Genomic DNA, 13005 nt, shown 5'->3' with positions numbered 1-13005 from the left:
AGAGCTTACATCCTTTGTCATTCTCAGGTTTAATCAATAGGATTTCCATTCCCTGATCATCCCTACTGAAATGCTTTTCTTCTGCCAATGTGATTGTGTCATTATTGCTGTTATTCTTACATTCCCGTTTCTCTCCCCTTACTAAAGTCATATAATCTGTATTAGTTAACTTTTATTCACAGTGGTTTGTAGCCAGATCAATGTACTGAATTATACACTTTAATAACATTGGATGTTGGATTTGCCCAATTGAAAATAATGAGTGTGTGTCAAACAAAAACATTGTAATATGTTGGGATACAAGGATATCACAGGCTCTACGTAAATGCAAATGTATTCATCTAATAAAACCTACACCACAGGTTTTATTAATTTAGTTAAGATTTTCAGTGAAGAACAAAGATCTTCAGACTGAGCATTGCTTCTCAACCAAATAACAAATAAAATGAGGCAGATAAGAAATGCGGCGTTACCTTAAAATCACTTGTTCTAGTGAATTCTGAGATCCTGAGGGATCTTGACAAGATTTATTCTCTTGTGGGAGAATCTGGAACTAGAGGTCACTGTTTGAAAATAATGGGTCACCCATTTATGAAAGGTGAGACTTTTTTTTCTTTCAATATGCCAGGAATCTTTGGAACTCTCTTCCTCAAAGGGTGGCTAAAGCAGTCTTTGAATATTTTTAAGGTGGATGGAGATATTCTTGAGAAATGAAAGGTTCCTGGGGTAGGTTGCAATGCGGAGTTTAGATTACAGATCAGCCAAAATTTGTTGAATGGTGGATTGGGCTCTTAATTCATTTATACAGATAAATGTGCAAATGAATTTGTGGTATTGATCTTGTCTTTCAGTGAATTGTAAACCAAATACATTTAAATAAAACCAGGTTTGTTCAGGTGCTTAAAAGAGTTAATCAATTGATTGTGGAATTTAAGAATAATCAAGTATTAACAGTCATTTTAATTGTACTAATAAACAATGGACTCTGCATTGTCTTTAACTCCCCAGAGGAATTCACTTTGCTTATAAATGATTTTTCAATGGTCCAATGTAAAACTAATAAAACATCAGGGATTAGCAGCAGGCCAAGGTACCTGAGACAAATGGCAGGCTCTTGGGAGTAATTGTAAATCTTAACTTTTTTTTTGAAACTCAGTTTCTTTCTTTTGCTAAGGCTGGATGGTCCCACAACAATGTTACAACCACAGGGCATGGCCGGGTGGTGAGGATCCATGGCAAAATTACAATTAGGGCATCTTTGGGAATGTGGTAGCAAGCAGTGGCAGAAAGTTTGGCCACAAAATGGCTTCTCGAGGAAGTTGGGGATCTGCAACAAGATGGTGACAGGGTTAGGAAGGGTTATCTGTAACTGGACATCAGACAGACCTCTGAGGAAATATGTTGGGCTTGAGATCTCTTTCTCTCAGTTTCTCCGTCTCCATTGCATGTGTTCTCAAGATGAGGCCTTCCATTCCAAGACGTATGAAATGTCCTCCTTTTTCAAGAAATGTGGCTTCCATTCTACTGTGGTTGATGGAGCCCTCTCTCACATTTCCTTTGTTTCCCAGACTTCTCTCACCCCCTCCACTTCCAAACAGAACAGAGATAGAGTTCCCTGGTCCTCATGTTTCACCCTACTAGCCTCCACATCCAGCATGTCATCCTTTGTCATTTCCGCCAGCTGCAGTGGGATCCCACCACTATCCACATCTTTACTTCCCCACTGGTTTCTGCCTTCTGCAGGGACCACTCTCCCTGTGACTCCCTGATCCACTCATCCCTCCCCACCCATCTTTCCCTGACCTCTGGCACTTATCCCTGTAACCAAAGGAGTTGCAGCACTTTTTCCCTATACCTCCTCCCTCACCACCATCCAGGGGCCTAAATAGCCCTTCCAGATGAGGCAAAGATTCATGTCCACCTCCTCCAACTTCATCTACTACATTTGGTGCTCCCAATATGACATTGATGTGACCAAGTGCAACTAAGTGACCAGTTTGCAGAGCACCTGCACTCTGTCTGCAATGGCTGTTCAGAGCTCCCAGTTGCATGTCATTTCCAACTCCCCTTCCCATTCCCACACCTGCCTATACAGTATGTCCTTGGTCTTCTCTACTGCCTGGGTGAGGCCCAGTGCAAACTAGAAGAACAACCCCTCATATTCTGCCTGGGTAGTCTAGAACCCAATGGCATGAACATTGAATTTTCCAATTTCAGGTAACTGAACCTCCTATGTTCTCCTCTCCCTCCCTCCCTCCCACCCCCCTGTCTCTCTCTCTCTCTCTCTCTCTCTCCCTCTCTCTCTCTCTCTCTCTCTCTCTCTCTCTCTCTCTCTCTCTCTCTCTCTCTCTCTCTCTCTCCCCCTCTACCTCTCCCTCTCCCATTTTGCTGCCTTTCCCATACCCCGATCCCTCCTGCCCCCCCATCACCTATTTTTGTCCCCCTCTCCATTGCCCATCTGGGTCCATCTGCCCTCAACTCTCCCTTAATGATTCCCATTATCATATTCCTTACATCAGACTCCAGCACTTGTAGCCTTTGTGTCCCTGCTTATCACCTTCCAACCTCCCTCTGTCTCCACCTTCCCCTCCTCTCCCCCACCTGGTTCCATTTGCCTCTTTTTTTCCTTGTTGCTTCTAACCATCATCCACCTGCCTCTGTCTCCCAGCTCCACCCCTCCCCCTCATCTACCTGGCTCCTTCTGCCCATCATCTCTCACTCCTCCTTGGTCCTCCTAACATCTACCAACCTCCGTGTGATCCCACCCCCTCTCCTCTTTATACTGGCTATCTTCCCTTTCCACTTTCAGTCCTGATGCAGGCTCTCAACCTGACACCTTGACATTCCTTTCCCTTCACATGGGCTCTTGACCCACTGAGTTTCTCCGGCAGTTTGTTCTTTACTAGTTGATTTACATGTATTTCTTGCTATCACTTCCAAAATGTTCATTGAAATAATTAATGGCACTTGCAGTATTCAGTACAGAAGAAATGTGGCGAATGTTCAGGGGATATTTGTGTGGAGTTCTGCATAGGCATGTTCCAATGAGACAGGGAAGTTACAATAGGATACAGGAACTGTGGTGTACAAAGGTTATAATAAATCTAGTCAAAAGGAAAAGAAAAGTTTACAAAAGGTTCAGAGAGCTAGGTAATGTTAGAGATCTGGAAGAGTGTAAGGCTAACAGGAAGGAGCTTAAGAAGGAAATTAGGAGAGCCAGAAGGGGACATGAGAAGGCCTTGGCGGGCAGGATTAAGGAAAACCCCAAGGCATTCTACAAGTATGTGAAGAGCAAAAGGTTAAGGTGTGAAAGAATAGGCAACAGTGCAGCAAGTTGCTACCAAGTGCAACAGTGGGAAAGTGTATATGGATCTGGAAGAAATAGCGGAGGTACTTAATGAATACTTTACATCAGTATTCACTATGGAAAAAGATCTGGGGGATTGTAGTGAGGACTTGCAGCAGGCTGAAAAGCTTGAGCATGTAGATATTAAGAAAGAGGAGGTGCTGGAACTTTTGGAAAGCATCAAGTTGGATAAGTCGCCGGGACCGGATGGGATGTACCCCAGGCTGCTGTGGGAGGTGAGGGGGGAGATTGCGGAGCCTCTGACGATGAACTTTGCATAATCGATGGAGACAGGAGAGGTTCCAGAGGATTGGAGGGTTGCGGATATTGTTCCCTTATTCAAGAAAGGGAGTAGAGATAGCCCAGGAAATTATAGACCAGTGAGTCTTACTTCAGTGGTTGGTAAGCTGATGGAGAAGATCCTGAGATGCAGGATTTACGAACATTTGGAGAGGTATAATATGATTAGGAATAGTCAGCATAGCTTTGTCAAGGGTAGGTCCTGCCTTATGAACCTGATTGAATTTTTTGAGGATGTGACTAAACACATCGATGAAGGAAGAGAGTAGATGTAGTGTATATGGATTTCAGCAAGGCGTTTGATAAGGTACCCCATGCAAGGCTTATTGAGAAAGTAAGGAGGCATGGGATCTAAGGGAACATTGCATTGTGGATCCAGAACTGGCTGGCCCACAGAAGGCAAAGAGTGGTTGTTGAAGGGTCATATTCTGCATGGAGGTCGGTGACCAGTGGTGTACCTCAGGGATCTGTTCTCGGACCCTTACTCTTTGTGATTTTTATTAACGACCTGGATGAGGAAGTGGAGGGATGGGTTAGTAAGTTTGCGGATGACACAAAGGTTGGAGGTGTTGTGGATAGAATGGAGGGCTGTCAGAGGTTACAGCGGGACATAGATAGGATGCAAAGCTGGGCTGAGAAGTGGCAGATGGAATTCAACCCAGATAAGCGTGAGGTGGTTCATCTTGGTATGTCAAATATGATGGCAGAGTATAGTATTAATGGTAAGACTCTTGACAATGTGGAGGATCAGAGGGATCTTGGGGTCCGAGTCCATAGAACGCTTAAAGCAGCTGCACAAGTTGACTCTGTGGTTAAGAAGGCATATGTTGTATTGTCCTTCATCAATCGTGGAATAGAATTTAGGTGCCAGGAGGTATTGTTGCAGCTATATAGGACCCTGGTCAGACCCCACTTGGAGTACTGTGCTCAGTTCTGGTCACCACTACAGGAAGGATGTGGAAGCCATAGAAAGGGTGCAGAGGAGATTTACAAGGATGCTGCCTGGATTGCAGAGCATGCCTTATGAAAAGCAGGTTGACGGAACTTGGTCTTTTCTCCTTGGAGTGACGGAGGATGACGGGGGGACCTGATAGAGGTGTATAAGATGATAAGAGGCATTGATCGGGTAGGTAGTCAGAGGTCTTTTCCCAGGGCTGAAATCGTTGCCACAAGAGGACATAGGTTTAAGGTGCTGGGGAGTACGTACAGAGGAGATGTCAGGGGTAAGTTTTTTACTCAGAGAGTGGTGAGTGAGTGGAATGGGCTACCGGCAATGGTGGTGGAGGTGGATACGATAGGGTCATTTAAGAGACTTCTGGATAGGTACATGGAGCTGAGAAAGATAGAGGGCTATGGGTAAGCCTAGTAATTTCTAGGGTAGGGACATGTTCGGCACAACTTTGTGGGCCGAAGGGCCTGAATTGTGCTGTAGGTTTTCTATGTTTTGTGTTCTAAAAAATTGTGTACGCTGATCCATCCTATTTTATCCCCAAAATAAAAGTTCAGTTTTAATCTCATCTACTCTGAATTTTAATCTTAGTTTTTGGTTAAAAAAATATTTCTGCTGAAATTCAATACCTATTTTCTTTCTCATTTAAGTTTCGATGCACTTCTGCATTTCTCAATCACAATATTTTCTGCTGTATTTGGAATGACTTCCACAACTGCTGTAGAAAAACTTGCTTCCAAATTGAATTTTATTAGCAGAATCAGAATCACGGACATATCATGAAATTTGTTGTTTTGCGGCAACAGTACAGTGTAAGACATAAAAATTACTATAAGTTACAAAAATAAGTAAATAGTGCAAAAGAGGAATAACAAGGTACTGTTCATGGACCGTTCAGAAATTTGATGGCGGAGGGGAAGAAGCTGTTCCTGAAACATTGAGTGTGGGTCTTCAGGCTCCTGTACCTCCTCCCCAACAGTAGTAATGAGAAGAGGGCATGTCCCAGGTGGTGAGGGTCCTTAATGATGGATGCCGCCTTCTTGAGGCACAGCCTCTTAAAGATGTCCTCAATGGCGGGGAGGGTTATGCCCGTGATAGAGCTGGCTGAGTCGATAACCCTCTGCAGCCTCTTTCGATCCGGCACATTGGAGCCTCCATACCAGGCGGTGATGCAGCCAGTCAAAATGCTCCCTACCGTACATCTATAGAAATTTGTAAGAGTCTTTGGTGACGTACCAAATCTCCTCAAACTCCTAATGAAGTAGAGCCACTGGTGTGCCTTCTTCATGATTGTATTAACATATTGGGCCCAAGATAGATCCTCTGAGATGTTGACGCCCAGGAACTTGAAGCTGCTCTCCCTTTCCACCGCTGACCCTTTGATGAGAACTGGTGTGTGTTCTCCTGACTTCCCCTTCCTGAAGTCCACAATGAATTCCTTGGTCTTGCTGACATTTAGTGCAAAGTTGTTGTTGTGACACCACTTGACCAACCGATCTATCTTATTCCTATATGCCTCCTCATCACCATTTGAAATTTTACCAACAACCGTGCTGTCATCGGCAAATTTATAGATGACATTTGAGCTGTGCCTAGCCACACAGTCATGAGTGTGGAGGGAGTAGCATAGCTCATTTTTAAAGTTGTCACATGCTTTGACTAAAGACTTATTCATTAAGCATCTTATCCACATCTTCTACCTCCAGACATACATTACCTTTTTTGGAACCTATTGGCCTTGGTCTTTATTTTTAATTTCTTTAATTTTACTTTCCAGTGAATCATCTTTCAATTTTCTTTCATTTTCAGCTTGTGTTTAACCTTCAGTTATCTTGATACTGGAGAGCTCCTTGGCCCTGTGGGTAGAGGACTGCTTTTCTTCTCTCCACCTTGTCTGCCAGCCTGATACGGAGATGAAGCAATTCAGGGTGCCAACTGTCTTCTGTGTTTTGCAATGGCCTGTGCCAGCCTTCACTATCTGTAGACTATACGCAGTTTCCATTTCAGTGATCATAGCAAAAAACTGCAGATGCTGGAAGTCTGAAATAAAAATGGAAAATGCTGGAAGTACTCAACAGATCAAAGGCATCAAAGGGAAGAGAAACAGAATTATTATTTTGGGTCAAGCATCCTTCGTCAAAAAACTCCTCTCCCTCTCTGCATTTTAACGTGCTTCAGAGAATCCTTGTACCATCCAGAAACAGGCCCCTTTGGCCCAACTCGTCCATGCTGACCTCGATGCCTATCTATGCTAATCCCTTTTGCCTACATTAGGCCCATATACCTCTATGCCTTTTCTATCTAAGTATCTGTCCAAATGCATTTTAAATGTTGTAATTGTATCTACCCCTACCACCTCCTCTGGCATCTCATTCAAGACAACCACCACCCTCTATGGAAAAACTTGCCCCTCAGATCTCTTCCCTCTCACCTTAAACCTGTGCTCTCTAGTTCTAGAACCCCTTGCACTGCGTAAAAGACTCTATCTATCTTATTTATGCCCCTCATAATTTTATAAACATCTATAAGGCCACCCTCGGCCTCCTACATTCCAGTGAGATTAAACCCAGCCTGTCTAATCTCTCCTTGTAACTACAGCCCTCCATTCCAGGCAACATCCTGGTGAAACTCTTTTGCACTCTCTCCATTGCTGCCACATTCTTCCTGTAATATGTTGACCAGAACTGTAGACAACACTGCAGATGCAGTCTTATCAGTGTTATGTACAGCTGCAACATGACATCCCAATTCTTATACTCATTGCCCAGGCTTAAGAAGCCAAACATACCAAATGCCTTCTTCACTGCCGTATAAAACTGTGTTGCCACTTTCATTAGGCTTTGGACTTGCACTCCAAGGTCCCCCTGCCATTTACTCTACGTGTCCTACCAGAATGTGACTTCTTGTTTGTCACTTTCCTGGTTCTAATGAAATGGATCTTGACCTGAAACATTTCCCCCTGTTTCTCTTTCTATTGATGCTGCCTGACCTGCTGAATGCCCCCATAATTTCTGCTTTTATTATCGCAACATGTAGATAGCACTAAGGCAATAAAAAGCATGATTAGCAGTACCTGGTGGCTGAAGTCTCGATAACGAGATGGCAGCACAAATTTTAAGGTTCCATTGCATATTTTCTACATCACCCAATTTCATTCCCCACCTTCACCCCCCCCCCCCCCCTTGGTCAACCTAATGATACCAACTGGCAAAAATGAAAAGTAGTTTTCATGTAGATGAGCCCAAAAATGCAATCCTTTTACAGTGACAGCAACTTTTTATTTAAATATCTTATGGCATCATATTTCTGTTGGTGGTTTCTGAGTGATTCTAAAAATTACTGCTTTCCATGTTGCAGACCAGCCAAGGACCAATAGTAAGTGGATCTATCCAGCCTGCTTCGAAGAAATCTGTGTATTGCTACAATTGTGCAAAAAGAGGACATTATGGTCATGTAAGCGTCAATCATTAATCCATTTGTATCATTTGTGCTTCAAGTGTAATGCAATTAAAACAAACCCAATGATTGTCAAACTGCATTTAAGATACTTAAGACAGAGCCAGAATGTATTATCTGAAATGTTACCGTCTCAAAAAAATCAGAATCAGGTTTATTATCACTGACAAATGTCGTGAAATTTGTTGTTTTGCGGCTGCAGTACAGTACAAGACAAAGACATAAAAATTACTGCAAGTTACAATAATAAATAATGCAAAAGAGGAATAACGAGGTAGTGTTCATGGGTTCATGGACTGTTCAGAAATCTGATGGCGGAGGGGAAGAAGCTGTTCCTGAAACGTTGAGTGTGGATTTTCAGGCTCCTGTACCTCCTCCTGGATGGTAGTAATGTGAAGAGGGCATGTCCCAGGTGGTGAGGGTCCTTAATGATGGATGCCGCCTTCTTGAGGCAGCACCTCTTGAAGATGTCCTCGATGGTGGGGAAGGTTGTGCCCGTAATGGAGCTGGCTGAATCTACAACCCTCTGCAGCCTCTTTCGATCCTGCACATTGGAACCTCCATACCAGGCGGTGATGCAACCAGTCAGAATGCTCTCCACTGTATATCCGTAGAAATTTGCACGATTCTTTGGTTCAGTTCAATTTCCTAATTTATTTACTGTGATGTTACTGCATGTTTGCAATACAGAAATCAAAGTGTCAACTACTAATGGCTTCCATTGCAGTGATACATGGAGGACAGGAAAATAGCAGGGTAAATTTGTGCAAACCGGCAAATATCTTCCTGTATCCTGGATTGAGAATGCATTTTATGATTTTCTTTATACTAAAGAACTGTGTTTGGGTAACTTATAGGAATGTTCAAGCAAATGGATGAATAAGCACATCTTTCCTGCATCACCACTTGTATACTACTATGATACTGAGAAGGACATAAAAAATAGAGAACGGAGGATACAGAGGAAAGTTGAAGGTTAGTCCTTTTTAATGTTGGAGATAAAGCTTGCATCAGTCTCAAAAAAGAAACTGTTCAGTTCTGATTTTTTTGATTTGTAATGTGACTTGCACATTAGATTTCTGTGGAATGCAGGGACGTGGGTTGAGTCCCCAATTGCAAAAGCATTACTTTATAGGAGATAAGATGAAGAGAACCAACAAAAGGCCACTGTCACTGAACTGAGAACAACCAGCTGATGAGCAGCATCAATGGAGCTGTGGGAGACCAGCGTAACCATTGATAAAATCTATCAAATTCTGCATTGAATAATTAACCTGGTATCCACAGCATTTTGAAAGAGACTGTACCAGATTTCTATTAGCTCCTATGTGGGGACAGTATCCTTCCTGAATTCACTCCTGAATGGCCTGACTTTAATTTTAAGATAGTGTATGTATGATGCTTCTGAATTTTCTATTAGTTTTCTTGAACCTTCTCAGCAGGATCCATGGAATCCCTTTTGAACACCTCAATTAGCTTGCTCCTTGTGTTTCTAAATTTGAAGGAGTACAAACCAAGTTTATGTCACCTCTCACTACTGACATTGCCCCACAGGCAATTCAACAAACCTGATACCCCAGAGATCTTGACCTCTGATCTACTGTGGCAAATTGGGCTGCCTGGGACATTTCATTGGGTAGCACTCTTGCTACAAATCCAGAACCTTGTGACTCAGACTCTTTCTCCAGACATTGGAGCGCAAAAATCTAGGCTGACACCTCTGTGTCAGAGAACTCTGAATTAGCTCATAAACCAAGGTTTATTGCATTCCTCTAAATTGGTGAGTTACCTCTGATGCCCTGATCAATATCTTACACTCATTCAACATCACTAATATGGATCATCTGTTGTTTATGGAGTTTGTTTTGCACAAGTTGGCTTCCTCCATTTCCTGTATTGTAGAAGTACTCTATTGGTTGTAAAGTGTTGTGGACATCTTATGAGAGTTGTGAAAAACACTATAATTTCAGGTCTTTCGTTCATTCTTTCAAATGTGATACTCAGTTTATTCCTTAAAACTTATAATCCATGGGCTGGTTCCAGAAAATATCTATATGGCTACCAGCTTGTTGCTTCAGTAAAGTCCTCTACAGAAAGTAATCGGACTGCAATCCTACACTTCATGGTTAACTCATAATGCCCAAAGGGAAACTAGGGATGGCCCCATACCAACAGTAAATTTGAAAGAATAATTTTTTGAACCAAAATTTCTTCAACTAGTTTAAACCCAATAATAATTACAAGAATTGTGGCCCATGGTTGGAACTATCACATTCCACACTTGGCAAGGTCACTGGACAGATGAAAAGTAATGAAAGTTAAGATTCTTCAGTGTTAATTTGGCTGTTTCTCCTCCAGAACTTCAAGATGCCGGGCTTCTTGAAACCAGCTTTCCTGCTAAGAGATGGTGCAAGGGGTCTGCAAGCGAAGATTTACTTTCCAAGAAATCAAAGAAAAAACTGAAGAGAGAGTTGTTGAAGAAAAGATATGTGGAACAAGAGCAAGGAGAGTTCACCAGAAACAGTTCAATGACAAAACGCAAAACAAAACTTCACCATCATTTCTCCCCTATTCCAAAAAGGTTCAATGAAGGTGCTGAGGAAGATTTTCCAAGGGGATTTGCAGCAAAATCAGGAGCAACTAAGACTGCTCACCCCAGAAATCACCAAAGCCTTCTGCTTGTGCACAGTAATCCCCCACAGTCTGATGGACAACTGAATCAAATGAGCAATAAGAGGAACAAGATAAGGAGAAAGAAAAAACATATGACTGCTAGTATAAAGCAGATAAAGAAAGGGAGGAAAAAGGCTAAGAAAACAAAAGTATCTATCATAGAAGGTACAACATCCCCCATCCCAAATAATGCTTTACTAATAAAACAGAAAAAAAAGCGCAAGAAGCACTCTAAAATTAAACTGCAGGAAGCTGTAGACTAGTCAAAATAGTAAATAGTTTAATTTGTTTCTTGGACTGGAGATACCACATGGCAACAATTAAATAATGTAAACATCATTGGTACTAATTTAATGTGACATGGCATTCATAGAATCATACCCACAGAATTCTGTGTGTCACCAAGCCACTAGGTGATACTGAGCAAAAACTAGGTTTATACAAATGTGAGGATGAATAAATTGACAATGGTTCACCATGGACTGCTTTTGCATGTTCTGGAAAGAAAGAGGCACCAAAACCAGAATGCAGGCAATCCACATAGTCTCTAAACAAAGGCCCAAAATTATTGTACAGGAAAGGAGCAACTTGCTATTTTTCAACTAGATTAATAGTTTCATTTAATAAAGATTTGATAAATTTTAACCACAATTACATGCTGTGAAGTTATATATTGTTCTTTAAGTTATAACCTGCAAAATGACTTATTGCTTGTGCTGTCACCTTACAAGTTATTAAATATTTCAGCATTCCTTGTGTAATAAATTTCTTCATGTGGAATCTTCAGCTTCACCACAAGATTTGTTATCTTTTCCTGTTTAATCCTGAGGTTATAGTCTTCAAGATCCTGATTTTTATTTTACTTCCTAATTCCACATAAAAGATGTTCTATGAATGTTACTTGAGAACGTGTGAGAAGGAACATTCTAGAAACTAAATGTTGGAGAAATAAGTGGCATGGAATTAGTCCCATTTGACTCCAATTAACCTTTGGGAAGTTTATCATCACCTACTCTCACCACCAATTCTGTCACTGTCCCTGGCCAAATCTGGGTTAAGCCAGGTCCGTTACGATTTTGGCACACTTTCTGAACCAGAGGTGAACCTGGAGACACAAGAGACTGCAGATGCTAGAATCTGGAGCAACACACAAGATGCTGGAGGAATTTAGTGGGTCAGGCAGCATCTATGGAAGGAAATGGACAGTCATCATTTCCCTCCGTAGATACTGCCTGACCTGCTGAGTTCCTCCAGCATCTTGTGGGTTGCTCCAGAGGTGAACCTGACCTCATTTGACCTTCCTTTAAATTTAGTTTTGACCAGGCCTTTGATTACATCCCCCTTATCACCTCCACCCTTGGATCATTATGCTTCTATAAAGCTTAAAGATTCTTCATAAATACATTCCAGAAACTGAATGTTAAAGTTTGAAGAAACAAGCAGTGGTTACTGACTTGCTCTCACCTTCCGCTCTGAGAGAGGGTTCGGGAGAAGATTTCGCATTCATCCATCCACTCCTTTCAAACATAAATGGAGTAATTTTAAAAATTAAATTTGCATCATGCACACACTTAATTGCAGGCATTTTCCATTAGACTGTAGTGCAAATTAATGGATCTCATGTACTAGGGAAAATGTCTTGTCCAAAGGAAAACAACACATCCATCTTAGAAGATTTAAGTGGCAGTCAGGAGATTTCTTGTAGAGAGTTTCAGTAAGAATTGACAGGTCCCTTGTATAGGATTTGATGGATCCCCTCAAAAGATCTTGAGATTAGAGACCTTTTGTAAAGATTTCAATTTGGAGTTGGCAGATCCTTTGCAAAATAAGGCAGCACACTGATGCCTTATAGCTCCAAGGTACCAGATTTGATCCTGATCTCCAGTGCTGTCTGTGGAGTTTGGATGTTTTCCCTGTGACTGCCAGGAGCTCCAGTTTCCTTCCACATCTCCTAGTTGACTATTGCAAATTACCCCTTAGGGTAAGCAAATGGCAAAAGAGTCAAAAGGGAATTGATGGGCATGTGAGAGAGTATAAATTATCAGGCTGCGCAGAAATGAAAAGGGGAATGGGACTAATGGGGTCGACCACCACAGATCCAGTGGGACTAGTGGCTGCCTCATGTATTGTAAAAGTAATTTGGCTTCACATAAAACATCTCAAGGTGTATCATGTCAGCTTGATATAAAATAGACACTAAGCCAGATGAGGTATCAGAACAGAGTGAAAAGGGGACAGAGAAGTGTACAGGGAGTGTTCTGGACCTAAGGGTTTAGGCAGC

The 13005-nt window shown here is 42.0% G+C and overlaps 1 protein-coding gene across 2 annotated transcripts in view; it reads left to right on the top strand.

Moving 5' to 3' along the window:
* The window catches only part of zcchc7 (zinc finger, CCHC domain containing 7), a 187213-nt gene extending 175709 nt beyond the window's left edge, over positions 1–11504 (top strand). For both annotated transcript variants that reach the window (XM_052020061.1, XM_052020063.1), the window contains exons 7-9: positions 7953–8048; positions 8909–9026; positions 10410–11504. In XM_052020061.1, coding sequence (XP_051876021.1) covers positions 7953–8048; positions 8909–9026; positions 10410–10987 — 792 coding nt within the window. In that variant the 3' untranslated portion in view covers positions 10988–11504. The remainder of the gene's footprint in view (positions 1–7952; positions 8049–8908; positions 9027–10409) is intronic.
* Positions 11505–13005: the final 1501 nt, after the last annotated feature.

This window comes from Pristis pectinata, chromosome 7 (assembly GCF_009764475.1).
Source record: "Pristis pectinata isolate sPriPec2 chromosome 7, sPriPec2.1.pri, whole genome shotgun sequence".
Lineage (NCBI taxonomy): Eukaryota > Metazoa > Chordata > Chondrichthyes > Rhinopristiformes > Pristidae > Pristis > Pristis pectinata.
Note: the sequence above shows the minus strand (reverse complement) of the source record. Positions and strands in the feature narration are given on the sequence as shown.